The 22,073-nt window shown below is 41.4% G+C and overlaps 1 protein-coding gene across 1 annotated transcript; it reads left to right on the top strand.

The window, feature by feature from the left end:
* Positions 1-18,256: 18,256 nt before the first annotated feature.
* Positions 18,257-21,677, top strand: mfsd4ab (major facilitator superfamily domain containing 4Ab). The gene is made up of 10 exons (XM_039007608.1): positions 18,257-18,486; positions 19,169-19,367; positions 19,466-19,714; positions 19,899-20,061; positions 20,261-20,376; positions 20,477-20,650; positions 20,828-20,975; positions 21,191-21,261; positions 21,341-21,461; positions 21,574-21,677. The coding sequence occupies exons 1-10, from the start codon at positions 18,257-18,259 to the stop codon at positions 21,675-21,677; spliced, it is 1,575 nt and encodes a 524-aa protein (XP_038863536.1).
* The last annotated feature ends 396 nt before the right edge of the window (positions 21,678-22,073 follow it).

Below are 22,073 nucleotides of genomic sequence, written 5' to 3' on the forward strand. Positions count from 1 at the left end.
TCCACGTCTCCTGATGTACTGGCCTATCTCCTGGTAGTGCCTCCATGCTCTGGACACTACGCTGACAGACACAGCAAACCTTCTTGCCACAGCTCGCATTGATGTGCCATCCTGGATGAGCTGCACTACCTGAGCCACTTGTGTGGGTTGTAGACTCCGTCTCATGCTACCACTAGAGTGAAAGCACCGCCAGCATTCAAAAGTGACCAAAACATCAGCCAGGAAGCATAGGAACTGAGAAGTGGTCTGTGGTCACCACCTGCAGAACCACTCCTTTATTGGGGGTGTCTTGCTAATTGCCTATAATTTCCACCTGTTGTCTATTCCATTTGCACAACAGCATGTGAAATTTATTGTCAATCAGTGTTGCTTCCTAAGTGGACAGTTTGATTTCACAGAAGTGTGATTGACTTGGAGTTACATTGTGTTGTTTAAGTGTTCCCTTTATTTTTTTGAGCAGTGTGTATATATATATATAAAATGTGTGAGTGTATGTTATAGATGTTTCATTCTCAGGATAAACCTAAACATGCCCATACAGTACCTATGAGGAGGTCCACAGGTGACGTAACCTACCTCTGGCCCAGTCGTTTTCCATATCCTCCGGACCCTCCATAGTTATCCATTTTTCCTGTCGTCTTCTGTCATTTAGGCTGGCATAAAGAACCCAAGACATAGAAAGAATGTGGAAGCTTGAGCATACAGTCATGCTTGCAGAAGAAAAGAGGATGCTTATTGGTTTACCGGCTTCGAAAGGTAGGCCTAAGCTATGCCCTGTAGTATAGGACCTGAGTAACAAATATCCTGTTACCAGTTTGCCTACCTGTATGTAGGCTATGTGTCTGGGTTTGGTTTGTTTCCCATGGGATCACAGTGGTGGGCTTGGGTCCTCGTTTTGTTACAATTGTCTTACATTATTACACCCAGTGGCTTCAGCAACCATTCCCTCTTCCTGGCAGTTTTCTCAGAGACAGGTTTTATTTACTCCTTGAAAAGGTGGATGATGTGAGTATAACAGCTGTTTTAAAAGGATACACATGCCAAACAAGGTGACTGAGGCAGATTTACTGGCATGTGGACATAGACAGTGATAGAGTACCAACCTCATTGCATTTGCTCCAGGCAGGGAGGAATGCCAGATTTTTAAACAGTGCTCTAGGCATCTAGGCAGATGTAGATAGGGGACTGAGCAGCTGGAGGGAGGATAAGGATCTGACAGGATACTACATCCTATCTCCAACACAAAGGATAGAAGGTGTTTCTGCTTCAGGCTATCACTAAATGATGGACAGCTGATTTGATTAATTTTCAGACAAAAAATATTATTTGGCTATTTAAAATGTTATATGAAGATCCTATTGTTGATTTGGAGAACAGATTTTGCGATATCTATGGTTATTTTAATTTTATTTAACCTTTATTTAACTAGGCAAGTCAGTTAAGAACAAATTCTTATTTTACAATGATGGCCTACCCCCGGCCAAACCCTCCACTAATCCTTACAACGCTGGGCCAATTGTGCGCCGCCCTATGAATCAATAAGTAATAGATGTACAATAATTAAAGAGGCTATGACTATATGCAAGTGATAGAAGCAAAATTATATTCCTTCCTCATGGTCTATGTTTAGAATAGAGTCGGTACCCTGGTTGCGTTTCCACTCTGTACACAATGGCTTTAAACCCTACATGACATACCAGAGAGAAATCACATAGGAATAGAAAGCCATAGAACACAGGCGTGACTAAATGATCAGGGAAAACAACAAACTTCTGAATAGTCCCAATGTGCTTCTTTTGTTTATTAGCCTCCAAAATGTTATGCAGCAATATGTTGAGACACATTATTTTAATATCAAAAGCTGGAAAAATAGTAATTATAACAGGGGCAGGTTGCAGGGAGGCACTGGTCAGGATTTAAAACTCATATCCCTTTGAATAATTGACCAAAGAAACTGAACTGGTAGTATTCAAGGCCTCGGAGGAAATAAATTATAGTATCTCATTATTCTTTTATTTTTCCAACTGATTCCTCGGTGAATGAACAAGAATTGTGTTTTTGACGGAGGAAACTCAAATATTAGGCTATACGTACAGTGATCCCTATTCAACGCATCATTCTAAAATATCTATCTGCAAGCCATTTAATACCCAATTACAGAAATACTCTTTCCAAATCTTTCAATCAATGTCTAAAGGGAAAAGGTAAAGCGTTAATCAAAAGGGTGTTTGTGGTTTTAAAGGGAAGCAGTGAATACAAGACAGATTATGTAAACAGTCATTTCTATTCAGTGGCAGGCCTCTTCCTGACGTTTGGAACCACAGACAAAGGATTGGAGAATGACCTCAGCATTGATTCATTCATGACTGAGACACAGAGAACTAAGCAGTTTTGGGTAATTAACTAAATCTTTGTGCAAACAGAGGCAATATTTGGGATTGGGAACTGGACGATAAGCTTTAGTTGCATGGACAGAACAGTCTGCCCATTTAAGATATGCTATTTTTAGAGACTCAGCCTTGTTCAATCAAAACTGGTAGCCTAACAGTGTTTCCAGGATAAGTCCAAAACACACAACCCTCACACCTCAAGAATTCTTTTTAATCAAAAACAATGCAATAGAAATGATTTTTCTTCTGTTGCAAACCAATTCCCTATACAGCATACCCAAAGCTATAGAGAGACATCCAAACACATTATTTAACAAACGGGCCAACTGTACCTACCATTAGTGCAATGTCTTCTGTGCAGCCCTTCTGACTGAAATACATACATAAATCACTGTTAAAGGTCCAATGCAGCCATTTTTATCTTAATATCAAATCATTTCTGGGTAACTATTAAGTACCTTACTGTGATTTGTTTTTGTTTAAAATGTTCAAAAGCTTCTTAGTAAAGAGCAATTTCTCAAGCAAGAATTTTGCTAGGACTCTCTGGGAGTGGTCTGGTGGGGAGGGGGAAACTGAACACTAGCTGTTTTTGACAGAGAGGTTTGGAACTCTGTTTCTTATTGGTCTATGAACTAATTCACCGCCTGCTGATGTCACCAGGAAGGCCACAAGAACAGGCTGAAATTTCAGGCTCTATTTTCTAAATGTTCTTACACTAAAATGGCATTATCATCATTTTCACAATTTCATAGTGTGGAAATATATATAAAACACAGGAGAATCATGTTTTTGACTACATTGGGCTTTTAACTCAATCACTGTTAACTCACCCCTTCTCTTTATTGGTCTGTACCAGTCAGACACATCCCCTGTTCACTTTATTCGGGTCATTCAAGCTGGCCATCTCTGCTGAGGAAAAAGTACAAACATAAAATGCCTGGATGCTGTAGTCTAGCTCAGGGAAGAAAATGGGGAACTGAGGAGGACAGAGGCAGTATTTGTTGAAATTGTATCGAGAGCAAAGCTGAGGTATTTGAGGCACAGGGGGGCCAGGTATTTGTCAGTCAGTGTTCAGGGTTTCTGGTGCTTTCTGTGTCTCCAACTCAAACAACAAAAGCCCCATTGAGGCAAGCTTTTTTTTCTCTGAACTCGAGCACAAAGCTTCCTGTACGGCTGTGACTGTCCACTGCAGAACAGGGCTTCTGCTCTGCAGTGGACAGTTATTCAGACAAAACACAAAGAGGGTAGGACGATTATAGACTGCCAACCAATTTTGTTCTTAAACCTGCACTTTTCCATGTGGGGTTTGTAGACTGAGTATATTAAAACATTAAGAACACCTGCTCTTTCCATGACATAAACTGACCATGTGAATCCAGGTGAAAACTATGATCCCTTATTGATGTCACTGGTAAATCCACTTCAATCCTTGTAGATAAAGGGGAGGAGACAGGTTAAAGAAGGGTTTTTAAGCCTATAGACGATTGAGACATTTACATTTAAGTCATTTAGCAGACGCTCTTATCCAGAGCGACTTACAAATTGGAAAGTTCATACATATTCATCCTGGTCCCCCCGTGGGGAATGAACCCACAACCCTGGCGTTGCAAGCGCCATGCTCTACCAACTGAGCCACACGGGACCGTGTATGTGAATTGTGTATGTGTGCCATTCAGAGGGTGAATGGGCAAGACAAAAGATTTAAGTGCCTTTGAACGGGGTATGGTATTAGGTGCCAGGCACACCGGTTTGTGTCAAGAACTGCAATGCTGCTGGGTTTTTCATTTTCAGTTTAAATTTCCTGTATGTATCAAGAATGGTCCACCACCCAAAGGACATCCAGCCAACTTGACACAACTATGGGAAGCATTGGAGTCAACATGGGCCAGCATCCCTGTGGAACGCTTTCGACACCTTGTAGAGTACATGCCTTGACAAATTGAGGCTGTTCTGAGGATAAAAGTTAATACTTAATATTAGGAAGGTGTTCCTAATGTTTGGTACACTCAGTGTATATAGCTGTATTATAGGTGCAAAAGAGTCAGGCCATCTTAAGACAGAAAGTGTACAGAGGACAGGCCAAAATGCAATAGAACTAAGGCTACAGTACATTCAGAGCTTGATTTGCACTGTCCTTTGTACCTGGAATTAATGCTTTAGATATGAAGGCCCTACAGTACCTAAAATTATATGACAATGTTCTAGTAACTTACTGTACCATCTTGCCTGTCATTGTACTGTTGTCCCATCTCATTATTATTCTGTTCTAATAGTCTCCCAGCCAGCCAGGGTGATCATTCATTTGTCCGGCAGACATTAGATGGCTATTATTGGTGAGAATATTCCCTGCTCACTTTTTTGGAAGGCAGTGAGCTCTCACACCCCTAATAAGTCTCCTTTCCCCAGACACCCAATTCAAACCTTGGGTTGACAGCCTCCTCTGGCCCCCTCCCTCCTCCAGATCCCATAACGCCAGGGAGCCTACTGATGCATGTCCAGGCATAAATTAGCAAGGCCTCTGCTCTGCTGTGTGTCAGACACTGGCCAGACGATAAGGTGAATCTCAGGGAAGCACAGCCAGGAGGATTAGCACTAATCCCAAACATCCTACAACGTTTCATCTCCACTGGGAGCCAATTGAAGTCATTGTCACACTGTCAGACACACCAGAAGTGTATGTCAGTGTGCATGTAATATATGTCTGTGTGGAATGTAATCACATACATACTGTGGAGTAATGGACAAAACAAAATGAAGATAAAAGAGATTCTAAGTGCAGAGGTTCTGGGTTGCCCTTCACTATTACAGTGCAGGATACGATACATTCCATTATTTGCAGTTGTGTTTTAAACTCCATCTCACAGAGGTATTTGCTTGTTTCGCTAATACACAGGAATAAGGGAGAGCAATCAAATGTCTAGCGAGTCACATTGCAACCCACTATTCATTCAATACACATGCACCTACTACTGTCAGACTACACAGTCACTATCACAGACCAAACACTGCATTCTGTAAGCAGAAGAACAACAGTAAGATCTTCTTATTTGAAGCTGCCTTTTTCATACAACCAGATAACAATTATCAAAACATGGACAAGTAGCTTTCACACACTAGCCCTAAGCCCACAGTTTACTGATGGGCAGATTTATTCGATGTAATAAATCTTTCACTTACCTCCATTTCCTCATCTTCTGGCTGTGTCCTCGCTGGAGCGAGTAGGCTATGGCATCCCCTCAGCCTGATACTGTAGAGAGACAATGGGTAGTGGGGGGGAGGAGTTAATGTGTAAGCAGGAGGCGAGAGAAGACTGGAGAGACCGAGGGAGTAAAGCAGAATGAAAACTGAAAGAGAGAGAGAGAGAGACTTTTGGAGGATCAATTGCTGACAATACTCATAAATTCACAAATCTGACGAAATGCTGCTGGAATGGCAATTTTAGAAACCCCAGTTGCCATGATGGAGAATAATCAAGCAAAAATCCCTCTTCACATGGGGAAATGAAAGGGGAAAAACACAAGGACTGGGAGAGAGAATGTGTCCTGGCTTTTAACAAGTCCTTATTTTAGGGGGTTTCTTTGAATGAGAGTTCTTAAGATTCCGAGTTGGCAGTGTGCCCATGTGTGTTGGAGCCGGGGAGAAGAGGAGGGATGCAGAGGATAAAAGAGAGGGTTGAGGTAGGGGGGTGTCTATTGTGTCCCCTTCCTTTCAACCATAGCACTCCAGTTGATCCTTGCAGGCAGTGGGCGGCTGCTGATTATTCTCAAAGAATCTTAGTTTATCAACATCCAGATTGGAAAAAAATTTACATTTTGTTTAATCTGTTAGATTATAACTGCCGAAATTGACATGAACTTCGACATCTACTCCCAGCACAGAAAATTTGTGGATTTACAGGGAAGAAAAGAGCAGGCAATCCAAACATGTCAGAGAAGCACTGGGACTCAAATCAATGCAGGAAAATCCTCATTCCTCAAAGAGCTTTTTCACTATTCTTTGTTCAGGCCTTCTTTATTCCTTCTTTGTCCCCTTAAACAGTCCATCACTGGCAGAGGAAGAATGTAGTGTGCAGGGATGAAGCCAGCAGGTGCTATGCCCCTCTCTGAGCCACATTCACACTCTCTCTCTCAGCTTTCTTCTCCCTCCTTCCATCCGCCTCCCCTGTTAACACATTCCCCTTTGAGAAAATGGGGTGAAGGGAAGGGGGGAGAATATGAGCTACTGTATACGTAAGTGGAAGGGGAGAGAAATAAAGGGCAAGAAACCAGAGGGAAGAAGAAATGTGTGTGAATTGTTGAAGATTTAATTAGTAAAAAGGTTTAGGTCACGATGTCCCATGAGGCTCAGTTGGTAGAGCATGGCGCTTGCAATGCCAGGGTTGTGGGTTCAATGCCCACATTGCGACTAGTAAGGGAAAAAAATGAACATGGATGCACTCACTACTGTAAGTCGCTCTAGGTAAGGGTGTCTGCTAAATAACTAACATGTAAAATGTCACGACATCTTGATCAGCTCTGTAGTACAAGACTGATGAGGAAAAGGAGAAGAGAGTGTGTTGGAGAATGGTTAGATGGTGGGGAGAAATGAATCTTCATCCCTCCTCTTCTCCCCGGCTCCCTGTACATTCAGATCACAGCTTGTACCGCATCAATGCTTCAAGAAAAACCCAGTTTCACTGTCTCCCTGCCGCTGCCAGCCCCAGACCCGACTCTATTCTGTCTCTCCTTCTCCCTTTCCATCAAATAGACATACAGGCTCAGTTCATTACTATTCACCAGGTCTCACTAAGACACGCTTCACTGCCCCACTCACTACCACTGGGTGCAGGGGAGGGGAGGGGAGGAGGGAAGGTAGAGACACAGATAAATCTTACAATGGAGGAGAATAAATCACAATAGACTATCCAGATGTGTGTAAAAAAAAAAAAAAACACTTACTAGACTGTTATGTGCTATGTATCATCTGGTGGTTTGTTTTTCTGTTGTGTGATAGCATATATCCAGGTAAACAACAATGCTAGTTGTATTCTAATCCGCACCACCCCTAATATCCCTGAGTCTGGCAACAAATGCAGTGAACTAATGGAGCTTTCTGCTGTTTAGATTGAATCTCTATTACTAACGCACAATACAGATGTATTCAGTACATTCAGAAAGTATTCAGACCCCTTCCCTTTTTTCACATTTTGTTACGTTACAGCCTTACTCTAAAATTGATTAAACAAAACATTTTTCCTCATCAATTTACACACAATACCCCAGAATGACAAAGTGAAAACAGGTTTTTTGAAATTTTAGCAAATTTATTGAAAATATAAAACAGATTACTTGTGTAAATAAGGTTTCAGACCCTTTGTTATGAGACTTGAAATTGAGCTCAGGTGCATCCTGTTTCAATTGATCATCCTTGAGATGTTTCTAAAACTTGATTGGAGTCCACTTGTGGTAAATTCAATTGATTGGACATGATTTTGAAAGGCACACACCTGTCTATATAAGGTCCCACAGTTGACAGTGCATATCAGAGCAAAAACCAAGACATGAGGTCGAAGGAATTGTTCGTAGAGCTCCGAGACAGGATTGTGTTGAGGAAAAGATCTGGGGAAGGGTACCAAAATATTTCTGCAGCATTGGAAGGTCCCCAAGAACACAGTGGCCTCCATCGTTCTTAAATGGAAGAAGTTTGGAACCACCAAGACTATTCCTAGAGCTGGCCGCCCGGCCAAGCTGAGTAATCGGGGGAGAAGGGCCTTAGTCAGGGAGGTGACCAAGAACCCGATGGTCACTCTGACAGAGCTCCAGAGTTCCTCTGTGGAGAGGGGAGAACCTTCCAGAAGGACAACCATCTCTGCAGCACTCTACCAATCAGGCCTTTTATGGTAGAGTAGCCAGACGGAAGCCACTCCACAGTAAGAGGCACATGACAGCCCACTTGGAGTTTGCCAAAAAGCACCTAAAGGACTCTCAGATCATAAGAAACAAGATTTTCTGGTCTGATGAAACCAAGATTGAACTCTTTGGCATGAATGCCAAGTGTCACGTCTGGAGGAAACCTGGCACCATCCCTACAGTGAATCATGGTGGTGGCAGCATCATACTGTGGGGATGTTTTCAGCGGCAGTGACTAGGAGACTAGTCAGGATCGAGGGAAAGATGAGTGGAGCAAAGTACAGAGAGATCCTTGATGAAAACCTGCTCCAGAGAGCTCAGGACCTCAGACTGGGGCGAAGGTTCACCTTCCAACAGGACAACGACTCTAAGCACACAGCCAAGACAAAGCAGGAGTGGCTTCGGGACAAGTTTCTGAATGTCCTTGAGTGGCCCAGACAAAGGCCAGACTTGAACCCGATCGAACATCTCTAGAGAGACTTGAAAATAGCTGTGCAGCAACGCTCCCCATTCAACCTGACAGAGCTTGAGAGGATCAGCAGAGAAGAATGGGAGAAACTCCTCAAATACAGGTGTGCCAAGCTTGTAGAGTCACACCCAAGAAGACTCGAGGCTGTAATCACTGCCAAAGGTGCTTCAACAAAGTACTGAGTAAAGGGTCTGAATACTTATGTAAATGTGATATTTCAGTTGTATAGTTTTATACATTTGCAATAATTTCTCAAATCCCATTTTTGCTTTGTCATTATGGGGTATTGCGTGTAGATTGATGAGGGAAAACAATTTAATCTATTTTAAGATAAGGCTGTAACGTAGCAAAATGTGGAAAAAGTTAAGGGGTCTGATTACTTTCCGAATGCCCTGTATGTTCATCCATGTAAATTGTTAAAACGCTTATGCCTTTTGTGCATGATATGTATACATTATTCACACATCAATCTAGCCTAGTGTTACATCCAAACTAGAGTTCACTATAGTTCACCTGTTGCTTTCAACCACATAAAACATCTGGGTTTTCAGCCATGAACTCACCTCCAACATGAGCACTTAAAAGATACTGTAAAAAATACCTTTGATAAAAGGTTGCTTGCTTTGTCAAGAACAATTTTAATGTTGTGGCTCTTCAAAATAATCTAAAAGTATGTCTTAAAGAGGATCTTGATATGATAATGGACTTACACTGAGTATACAAAATATTTCTTTCTATGACAGACTGGCGAGGTGAATCCAGGTGAAAGCTATTATCCCTTATTGATGTCACTTGTTAAATCCATTTCAATCAGTGTAGATGAATGGGAGGAGACCGGTTAAAGAAAATTTTAGACAATTGAGACATGTATTGTGTATGTGTGCCATTCAGAGGGTGAATGTTCAAGACAAAAGAAAATATGTGCCGATGTATGGTAGTAGGTGCCAGGCTCACCAGTGTGTCAAGAAATGCAACGATGATGGGGTTTTCACGCTCAACAGTTTCCTTGTGTAGCAAGAATGGTCCACCACCCAAAGGACATCCAGTCAACTTGACACAACTGTTTGAAACGTTGGAGTCAACATGGGCCAGCATCCCTGTGGAACACTTTCAACACCTTGTAGAGTCCATGCCCTGACGAAATGAGCTTGTTCTGAGGGCGAAAGTTGGGGGTGCAACTCAATATTAGGAAGGTGTTCCTAGTGTTTGGTACACTCAGTGTATGATGCAGCAGTGACTAGGCTGCCTAATCTTAACTGTTTTTTGGGGGGTTCATTCGTGTCCTTTGACATCAGTTGTTCCAGTTTTACTGTTGTTCAATTAGGTGAAATCTTACTCTAAGAAATTATTGATTACGATTTCTATGAGCAACGTTGAAGAGTTAATGGAATGGCACCACAGAATAGCCATTGTTGCTGTTGTAAACCTGTGTGCCAGCTAGGGGAAACTAGCTGGCACATCTGATTATCTTCTGAGGCCTCTGCATCTGATTGGACTTTGATTCTTTAGGAACACTGGGTGGGTATTTTTCTGACAGCAGTGCTTGTGTCACGTCTGCTCCCGCTCTTCCCTCCCCCTGGCGCTTGAGGGCGCTAGGTTGCCCTGCATCACGCACTCCTACCATCCATCACGCACACCTGCCTTCCCTCGTCACGCACATCAGCGTTATTGGACTCACCTGGACTCACTTATCACCTGTTAATTTCCTCCCCTATATTTGTCAGTTCCCCAGCTCTGTTCCCCGCTGCTGCATTGTATTGTTTTTGTCTTTAACATTGGTTTGCTGACGCTGTTCCTGTCTCGTTCTATGTCCGTCTTTATTAAATGTTTTACTCCCCGCACCTGCTTCATCTCTCCAGCATCAAACCATGTGACAGCTTGGGTGATCAGAGCTGCTTCACTGAACTTTAATCTAGTATAAGGATATCATGGGAGGACTTTTCAAGGAATTATGCTTCATGCTCATTTGACCACAGCCATTTTCTACTGTAAGTGACACTTCTCACATTCAACCACATTTTGACCCCCATCCCTGAGACTGATACATTAGTTGACTTGTTTCTATGAACCATGGTTACAAAAACGGCTCATATTAGTCTTTTGGATAATTCATCTTGCATCATGTTGTTATTTTAAGTCTGTCATATTGTAATACACTGGAAACCCTAGGATTCATTCATTGCAACCGCCAAGGTCCTGTAAAGATGGAGAACTTGCAGGCATTTGTTGCTGCCACTTAAGAACCTGATTAAATTAGCTTCTACCTCGCATTCAGAATTAGGAAAATAGTTTACAAGACTTCAATAAAATAGGTTTTCAGTTTTTTTTCCTGAGTGGTAGTGCTATTTTGCTCTGCAGTGCTAACATTATGCTATTGCTCAGCTGCCTGTCTTTTGCATTCAACATATCCTTGACTCTATTTTTGGCCTTGGAAAGGGGTAGCATGGGGGTATCTCTGTCTGAGGGGAGGGGTGGGGCCAGGTTTGACACAACTCATGTCTCTGTGCCCTCCAAAGCACTGGAAGGTGAGTGACAGATTCTCCATTGCTAGAAGCGTGAAGAGTCAATTTCAATTCCAGAGCCCATTTAGAAACTAAATTGAACATGGACATTTATGGCTTATCGTTATAGCTCTCTGGACAATCTGAACATTACCTCAGAATGGAGCCCTGTCTGGTTGGGACAACAAATCTTTAGTCTTATAACTTGTTTACTCTTTAAAAATCATTGGCACTCTTCTCTTTAGGCATTTTAGTCAATTCTAATTTCAAAGTAGGCCTACATTAAAATGTACTTTTAGATAAATGTCAATAGCACTAGCTACATTATCTTAAGGGATTGTAGGGCTGGTGTGAGTTATAGCAGTATAAATGTCTCTTGATGAAAGAAGTGAGGCAACATGTTCTCCTTCTTATTACAGTGACAGCTTCAACAGCAAAACAATCTGCAGTCCCTCCCCCTTACTGCAGCCAGTCTTACTAGAACCCTGGGGGAAATACAAGAGAGACCCGCAGCAAAAACAGTGAGGAAGAATAGGGGGCCGGGAGTAAAAAAGTGAAACTAGCAGATTAAGATTCCATACACAGTTTGACCTCGCACTGTCTTAGGCCTCTGATTAAGTGTTGGCTAAATGTCAGACTATGGAGATGAGACGGAGTTGAGAGGCCTGAACCGCTTCTCTCTAGTTTATGCCCGGCTACTGATGTTGATGTGGCCAGCATACTAAATGTCAGAAGGCTTCAACAGAAAAAAATGTTGTGTGTGTGAGCGAATGTGTGCCTATATGCGACACACCGAGACAAAAGAGGTGACAAAGAGAAAAAATATTAGAGGTTGATTCATGGGCATTAATCCTGCAGAGAAAATGAAAAACTGTCTGCCAGAACTCAGTTTGTTTTCATTTAATATGATCGATAACGCATGGATCAAGATACGTGACAAAGTTTGTCTTCTATTCAGAGTGTAAAAGTGTTCATCTCAGAAACATTCAGTATTAGAGACATCTGACTTGCAGGATTAATCAGCATATTTTCTCTTCACTAAATCTATTTACAGAACATCTACTATGGCTAAATAAATCATTCTGTGTCATAATCTTATTTCATTTCTACATTTTTTCGCCAATCTTATGAAGAAGGGCCGTCTTTATGTTGATATTGCCATAATTGGCATTTAATTTCATTGGATACAATTACTGAGCAGTAAATGTAATTTCATGTTGACAAAATGCAACCACCCAACCATCCAATGATGGGATTTATAAATCAATTATCTGGGCTCCCTAAAGGACTGATCTCTATAATATACAGTGTAAACAACTTTTGGAAAGCTCATATTCTAAGCTAGCCATTAAAAAAGTATGGTCCACAGACCTAATTGAATCTGAACAACCCTTTAAGTTAACTGGAACAGAGTATGGAAAAATATGAGTTTCAAGTTTTAATGTCACATGCACACGTATAGTGAAATTCCTTTCTTGCTAATTTAAAACCCAACAATGCAATAATCAATAACATTGTATTACTAGAAAAAAAACACAAGTAATATGAAATACACAAAGTAAGTAAGTATGCATACTATATAAAGGAAATATTAAAAAAGTCAGTTCCGATACCATATTTACATGTGCAGGGATACTGGAGTTGTGGAGGTCAATATGTATTGGGGTAAGGTGACTAGGCAACAGGATATAAGATAAACAGAGTAGCAGCAGCTTGTATGTGTGCGGGTGTGTAGAGTCAGTATAAATGTATGCACGAAAATAGTATGACAATGTATGCACACAGTACTGTAAGTCGCTCTGGATAAGAGCATCTGCTAAATGACAAAAAAGACATGTGTGTGCATATTATGTGTGAGTGAGCAGATGATGGAGTGACAGTGTGTGTGTGTAGGCCCTGTCAGTGTGCATAGAGAGAGTCCAAATACTGAAATAAAAGGTCAATAAAGATACAAGGCTAACTCAGTCTGTGTAGCTATTTTGTTAGCCATTTATCAGTTGTATTGCTTGAGGATAGAAGCTGTTCAAGAGCCTGTTTGTGTCACACTTGATGTACTGGTACCTCTTGCCGTGCGGCAGCAGAGAAAATAGTCTATGGCTTGGGTGGTTGGAGCCTATGAAGATTTTCCAGGCCTTCTTTTCACACCGCCTGATATATAGGTCCTGCATGGCAGGAAGCTTGTTCCCAGTGATGTACTGGGCGGTCCGCACAACCCTCTGTAGCTCCATGCGATCGAGGGTGGTGCTATTGCCATACCTAGCAGTGATGTTCGTGACTTCTTCACAACTGTGCGTGTGTGTTTGGACTATTTTAAGTCTAGTGATTTGGACACAGAGGAACTGAAGCTGTCTACGTGCTCCACTGCCCCCCCCCCCCCCACAGTTTTTTTTATTTTTAGTGGCAATCTATGGGTACATGTTTCATAAAAGTATAATTTGAAATGGATAATGTACCTATACATGATAATGTATCCTCAACAAAAAATGGGGTTCACATTTTTTTTTAAGGTAAGCTAAAGGAAATGCAACGTATGTGCACCATCTAGTGTTTAAAGTCAACAACCTCAACCCCACTATAATCAGAGCGTTAGTACGCAAGCGGTACTTCATTAGATGTGATATTTTGATGATGTAGTTGTGGATTATAACTCTGGGATATAATAAAAACAATATACAGTATTAACACTTTAAAAGATATATATAGTATAATAGTAGTATGTAACAAATAGTGATTGTGATAGTTAGACCAGGTTTCTTAACCAAATATTTGAGAGATTGAATAAAAAATAATACTTTGTTTGCAATAGACACCAATTCTTATAATTCTGCTTGTGACAACTTTGGCAGAACCAGTTCTACCAACCATGGAAAACCACCATCTTCAGCCTCATTCAAATTACAATGTAGTTGAAATTTAACAACCGCCTTACAAATCTCTGCAAGGATGTTAGTTTGTTGACATTGTTAGTTGACAATTACCTAAAACGTTACTTGTGTGTTGGTGTAACCTTGAAAGAGGAAGTGTGCAGGCTGATTGTCGTTAATCAATGCCTTTTATAAAAACATATACAGTATTTCTCAGGGGCCATGACTCAACCAGCATCTCCGCTCCAAGGAATAGACTTGGCAAATCAGTTACACAATATGAACCCAGCAAGTTGTTCAATTTTGGGCACAGTTTATCCACTTTCACACACATGGAACTACGTTGCCTTCGGAATATATTCAGACCCCATGACTTTTTCCACATTTTGTTACGTTACAGCCGTATTCTAAAATGGTTTAAATAAATAAAAATCCTCCGCAATCTACACACAATACCCCATAATGACAAAGAAAAAACAGGTTTGTAGACATTTTTGCAAATGTATAAATAAATAAATAGAAATCCCTTATTTACATACAGTTGAAGTCGAAAGTTTACATACACTTAGGTTGGAGTCATTAAAACTTGTTTTTCAACCACTCCACACATTTCTTGTTAACAAACTATAGTTTTGGCAAGTCGGTTAGGACATCTACTTTGTGCATGACACAAGTAATTTTTCCAACAATTGTTTACAGACAGATTATTTCACTTATAATTCACTGTATCACAATTCCAGTGGGTCAGAAGTTTACATACACTAAGTTGACTGTGCCTTTAAACAGCTTGGAAAATTCCAGAAAATGATGTCATGGCTTTAGAAGCTTCTGATAGGCTAATTGACATAATTTGAGTCAATTGGAGGTGTACATTTACATTACATTTAAGTCATTTAGCAGACGCTCTTATCCAGAGCGACTTACAAGTACATACATTCATACTTTTTTTTTTTTTTTTTTTGTACCTGTAGATTTTTTTTGTACCTGTAGATGTATTTGAGGCCTACCTTCAAACTCAGTGCCTCTTTGCTTGACATCATGGGAAAATCAAAAGAAATCAGCCAAGACCTCAGGAAATAAATTGTAGACATCCACAAGTCTGGTTCATCCTTGGGAGCAATTTCCAAACGCCTGAAAGTACCACGTTCATCTGTACAAAAAATAGTACACAAGTATAAACACCATGGGACCACGCAGCGGTCATACCACTCAGGAAGGAGATGCGTTCTGTCTCCTAGAGATGAATGTACTTTGGTGCGAAAAGTGCAAATCAATCCCAGAACAACAGCAAAGGACCCTGTGAAGATGCTGGAGGAAACGGGTACAAAAGTATCTATATCCACAGTTAAACAAGTCCTATATCGACATAACCTGAAAGGCCACTCAGCAAGGAAGAAGCCACTGCTCCAAAACCGCCATAAAAAAGCCAGACTATGGTTTGCAACTGCACATGGGAACAAAGATCGTACTTTTTGGAGAAATGTCCTCTGGTCTGATGAAACAAAAATATAACTGATAATGACCATTGTTATGTTTGGAGGAAAAAGGGGGATGCTTGCAAGCCGAAGAACACCATCCCAACCGTGAAGCACAGGGGTGGCAGCATCATGTTGTGGGGGTGCTTTGCTGCTGGAGGGACTGATGCACTTCACTAACTAGATGGCACCATGAGGAAGGAAAATTATGTGGATATATTGAAGTAACATCTCAAGACATCAGTCAGGAAGGTTAAGCTTGGTCGCAAATGGATATTCCAAATGGACAATGACCCCAAGCATACTTCCAAAGTTGTGGCAAAATGGCTTAAGGACAACAAAGTCAGGGTATTGGAGTGGCCATCACAAAGGCCTGACATCAATTCCATAGAAAATTTGTGGGCAGAACTGAAAAAGTGTGTGCGAGCAAGGAGGCCTACAAACCTAACTAAGTTACAGCAGCTCTGTCAGGAGGATTGGGCCAAAATTCACCCAACTTATTATGGGAAGGTTGTGGAAGGCTACCCAAAATGTTTGACCCAAGTTAAACAATTTAAAGGCAATGCTACCAAATACTAATTGAGTGTATGTAAACTTCTGACCCACTGGGAATGTGATGAAATATATAAAAGCTGAAATAAATCATTCTCTCTACTATTATTCGGACATTTCACATTTTTAAAATAAAGTGGTGATCTTAACTGACCTAAGACAGGGAATATTTATTAGGATTAAATGTCAGGAATTGTGAAAACTGAGTTTAAATGTATTTGGCTAAGGTGTATGTAAACTTCCGACTTCAACTGTAAGTATTCAGACCTTTTGCTATGTGACTCCAAATTGAGCTCAGGTGCATCCCGTTTCCATTTATCTATGGTAAATTCAATTAATTGGACATGATTTGGAAAGGCACACACCTGTCTATATAAGGTCCCAAAGTTGACCGTGCATGTCAGAGCAAAAACCAAGACACGAGGTCGAAGGAATTGACCGTTGAGCTCCGAGACAGGATCGTGTCAAGGCACAGATCTGGGGAAGGGTACGAAAAAATGTCTGCAGCATTGAAGGTCCCCAAGAACACAGTGGCCTCCATCATTTTTAAATGGAAGATGTTTGGAACCACCAAGAATTTTCCTAGAGCTGGCCGCCCGGCCAAACTGAGCAATCGGGGGAGAAGGGCCTTGGTCAGGGAGGTGACCAAGAACCCGATGGTCAATCTGACAGCGCTCTAGAGTTCCTCTGTGGAGATGGGAGAACCTTCCAGAAAGACAACCATTTCTGCCCACTTTTTTTGTATCCATTTTAGAATAAGGTTGTAACATAACAAAATATGGAAAAAGTTTAGGGGTATGGAAACTTTCCAAAGGCACTGTATTTAGCCTTTCACAAGGATATGAAGCATATGTAGCATATTGCAGCATGAATGTGTAGTAAATGTGTAGCATAAATACTCTCTTCCAAATTACATGAAGGTCGATGTGTTAGCATCTATGTGGAGGATACTGGCCTGGGTGCAATATGGTAAGGAATAGGATTAAATAAATGCTTTTGATTATTCGAATTGCTACCATTTGTTGGTCCCCATTCCTACTCTTTGACCTTGTTGTGACCCGAAAATTCATAACTGGCCATCAGCCTCAGTAAATCAATTCAGGGATGAGTTGTATGCCAGCAAACCAAGACGCTCACCAAGACGTTGCTGCTGCTAAACAATTTGATCTTCCTGTCATGGTTGAAGTTTTACAACAAATGTAAGGCAATATAAAACTAGTGGTGTTGTGTGATGCACATCCTCCAACCCCAGTCAACCTCCTAGACTTTAGACCTGCAAACAAGTTCATGTTGGTATACTTTATTTAACCTATATTTAGCTGGGGAGTCATTGCTAAAGTCTGCCATTTTAAATATACAACTGACAGCGAGTATAAGTGACACTTTGTCAATGACTTGCGATAATACTTTTCCCCACCTTGACTCTCATCACTTTCAGTACTTTCCCTTGCCGCCCACACAGAGAGTCTCGGGTCACAAACACTGGTAAAGGAGGAAGAGAGTCTGCCATATAAATGATCAAGAGCATGTTGTAGTCCTTTTGAAGTTATATTCCAATAATATATAAAGTATGATGCTTTTACATCTATGGGAAGTTATTTTGGGCCCTCCACAGGTTAGGTCCCCTAAGCCCTCCTGGTGATACAACTCCATGATGGCACCAAGGGAAGCCAAGGCACTCTTTCATCCTGTGTCATTTCCTGACCTAAATGAATGAATGAATGGAGGGACATGAGTGACTATGACAGATAAGACAATAGTTAGCTTTAAAATATAATTTTGACACAGTTTGACGCTTAACAGCAAATCATTGACACTTGAAAGATGCCCAATGTTCATAGAATCTCCTCTACCCATTAACTACAAAGGACATCCTTTCAGTTAAGTAATTTTGGTGGGAACTTGAAAATATTTAAAAGAGACCAAATCACTCAAATATTATACTGCAAGACCTTCAGCAGGTAGAGACAGAGTAGTTACTAATCATACTGTTGACTGGACACCCAATAACATAAAGGCTAGTTAGGTCTACTACTGGACAATTCTCTTTGCAAAATTGTGGACTGACTTTTGTTCATAATTTCTCAATTTGAATTTCTGAAGCTTGTGGAACAATAATGTTTATAGAAGAGCGGATTATAACACTTTTTAAAAGGAACTTTCACCACACCTGTACCTACTGGAGTGTGTTCTTCAGTTTTGGACTGTGTATAGCCTTCCTGGGACCCACCATATTGGACTTGCGATGTCAAACCCAGTCTACACTGAGCCAGATCACCTGGGTCTTCTTCTCCCAGCAGTTCTGCCTGCTCATCGGCAGCTCGATCGGAGGGGTCTTCAAGAAAACGTGAGTGAATATTCAAACAGTTCTCTGATCCCTGTGTGAAGCATAGGGTCGAAAAAATCTGGGAACTTAAAAAAAAAAAATCTGGTTTTCCCGAAATCCCGGTTGGTGGATTCCCGAAATCCATAATGTGCAACCCTACACTTTTAGAAAAAAAGGTGCTATCTAGAACCAAAAGGGTTCTTTGGCTGTCCCCATAGGAGAAACCTTTGAAGAACCCCTTTTGGTTCCAGGTAGAACCCTTTTGGATTCCATTTAGAACCCTTTCCACAGAGAGTTCTACCTAGAACCAAAAAGGGTTCTCCTACAGTATGGGAACTGTGTTTGGATTCTCACTTTAAACCAATTCATGACAAAAAGATAGCTGTAATTTAAAGGGCTTTCTACGTAGTTCTAGGTACTGCATTTTTTTGAAATGCAATGCAAACAGAGTTCAGTAGCTTCTTTTTGCTTAAACTGTGAAATCACTGTGCAGAACCCTTAAGAGTGTGAGGGTTTGTGTATGCATTAGTTGGCAATTATCTCTGTAGCCTATTCTATCAACAGTGAGCCCCTAGCCAGCAGGCCTTTGCATATTTCAACCATAGTGTTGGCATACATCTTGTTCAATGTTTGAGCCATTCAAACCTCTAGTATATGTGTATGTTATTTCTAGTAGTAATAACTCCTCCCCTCTCTCCCAAAGGTTGTTCAGTGCTCTAGCTGCACTGTTCTTGTCCTCGCTACTCATCTCTATAATATTTGCCATCATCCCCCTCTGCCATAATGTGCTGCTGTTGGCTATTGCCATGGCTGTGTCCGGTCTGGCCATGGGCATCATTGACACCATCGCCAACATCCAGCTGGTCGCCATATATCAGAAGGACTCGGCTGTCTTTCTCCAGGTGAGAGAGTAACTATGCCCAGTTCAGTTCAGCTTTCAGAATATACCCAAAGTGCATTATATTTAGAATGAATGATAGAAACTTTGTTGTTTTTGCAGGCCCTCCACTTCTTCATTGGGTTCGGGGCGCTGGTGAGTCCTCTGATTGCTGATCCCTTCCTGTCTGAGACAGGCTGCAAGGTGGGGAACGTGACAGAAAATGTGACCGAGATCATGCACCACTTCAGGAACACACTGAGGAACAGCCCCATTGTGATGCACAACGTGTCCGTGGACCACCTGCCCCTAGCAGAGGAGCCAGAGGAGTCCATCGTGTCCTACGCCTTCTGGATCATGGCAATGATCAATGTAAGATCTTGGAAAAGCATAGTGAGGTGAAATATAGTGTGTAAGCTCAAGCATAACGCTCCTAATATTGATTCCGCTCACTCCAAACTTTTAATAATGTTGATTGATTATTGCAAAGGCTTTGATCCAAGATTTTACATTTTTTCCCATGATACATAATTTGAATGATATTTTCCTCTCCCAGCTGCCAGTGCCAATGGCAGTGTTATTCCTGATGTACCAGGAGCAGTTGATCCCCTGCTGCCGCAGCACCACACCTCATTTGCTGGACAAAGACGAGCTGGCCATGGAGAACCAGGGGGCCGAGGGGCCTGACACAGAACCTAAAGACCAGGAGGAGGGAGGAGGTAAAGGGCAAAACTTAGTGTTTTGGATCTGATCTGAACTCCTCATTTCCTTTATAAGATGACAGTATAACCAAGATAATTTGAAAATTATAATACTTGGATCACATCAAAGTCTCAGAGTTTGGATCAGTTGAAAATTCACACCTACTGTACTAGCCAAGTGGTTTAGATCTCTCCTAATGTTTCTCTCGGTTTGCAGGTCATGGGGATATCTTCAGCTGCTGTCAGAATAACAACCTGCGTGAGTTGCCTGTGTCCTTCTTTGGGATTCATATCGTTGGTGGAATGGTCCTGTTCATGACCGATGGCATTGTGGTGAGTAGTACAGATTCTGTTATAACTATGCAGTCTGCTCCATATTAGTGTATGTATGCAGCAATGGATTCATCTGTGGACCTTCACTTTCTATTCCTAGGGTGCGTATGCAGGCTTTGTGTACACATATGCAGTATCTCCCCCCATTTCTCTACCTAATAAGACTGCGGGATACCTGGTCAGTATCTTCTGGGCAGCCATTACTGCAGGACGTCTGGTGTCCATCCCTCTCACCTTCCGCTTCCAGCCCGTTCGACTGCTCATGATTAATCTGGTAATGCCAATGATAGAATATTTTATTAATCCCTAAAGAAAATGTTTTAACATTAATGAAGGTGTGTAATAAAATATTTATTGTCTTTCAATTCCAATATGTTTATATTTAAATGGGCATTTCTCTCAATAATTGATTGTCTATATATCCAATTGAAGTCTTTCTTCATCTCTGCAGGCTGGTGTCATTGTCACAGTGTTGTTGCTGCTCGTCCTCGACACCAGCAGTATATTCCTGTTTGTTGGGACCACTCTACTGGGCCTGTTCCTCAGCAGCATCTTCCCCTGTATGCTGGCTTACACTGAGGACATCCTGGACTACCAAGGTACATTCATCAATCGCCAGCACAATAAGTGTCAATGACTCAGTAACAACACAGTAACAACACAGTAACGACTCAGTAACAACACAGTAACGACTCAGTAACAACACAGTAACGACTCAGTAACAACACAGTAATAGAGTGGTTTGATAAATGATGATGAGATACTACAGTATATAATCTCTGTTTTACTCTTCTTCTCTTTTCTCTCTTGGCAGGATGTGCAACCTCAGTTCTGGTAACAAGTGCTGGGATGGGAGAAATGGTCATGCAAGTCCTTGTTGGATCGGTAAGACTGCACAGAGACGTAGTATATGTTAAAGAGAGGGGAAGATAAACAGTCTAATATTGTGCTTTGCATTCTCCAGATCATCCAGAGTGAAGGCAGCTATAGTTTCCTGCTCTGTGGCATGATCATCGGTTGTATGGGCTCCATCCTCTTCTTCGGGCTGCTGTTCTTACATCGCATGCACAGGAAATACCTCACTGGTACTAGGACCTCCTCAGCCATATCACAGTTGAACAAACTGTACATAGAGAAAAAAGTACATAATTTATCTGTAACCCATCTGTTCACATTCTAACCTTTCTCCCCCCACAGGAACCTCAGTGAAGTCAGCCATGGTGGAGGAGCTCCCACCACCAGCAGCAGCAGCAGCAGCAGCAGCAGTAGACAGTAAAACAGAACAGAAGGAGAGTAGCTGAGAGGATATGTAGCTGGGGCCATTTGATGCCCAGTATTGTTATTGACCAACAATGTGAAGAGGAAGAAAACACGCTGTTAGTGAAGACAAATACATACAGTACCAGGACCTGTGTAATGTTTTAGCCATCCTGAAGGCTGCAATAGCCAGAGGAGTGAATAAGTCATGTTTAAGTTATTAATATATTCCAAATGATTTAGTCCCTCCTTTTTTCCTTCCTGAAAATGCCGCTACTGCTTCTTATTCCAATCATCATCATCCCTTTAGATATGCTAATGTTACCTTCTGTTTAAAGCCCCTATAGATAATGACTTTGTAATAAATGTGTGAGCAAGGGGTAGTTAGGTTATAGTATATGAAAATAATGTGCTTTATTTTCAAGGCATTTGGATTGGTA

Source organism: Salvelinus namaycush, chromosome 14, assembly GCF_016432855.1.
Source record: "Salvelinus namaycush isolate Seneca chromosome 14, SaNama_1.0, whole genome shotgun sequence".
In the NCBI taxonomy this organism is placed as follows: Eukaryota; Metazoa; Chordata; class Actinopteri; order Salmoniformes; family Salmonidae; genus Salvelinus; species Salvelinus namaycush.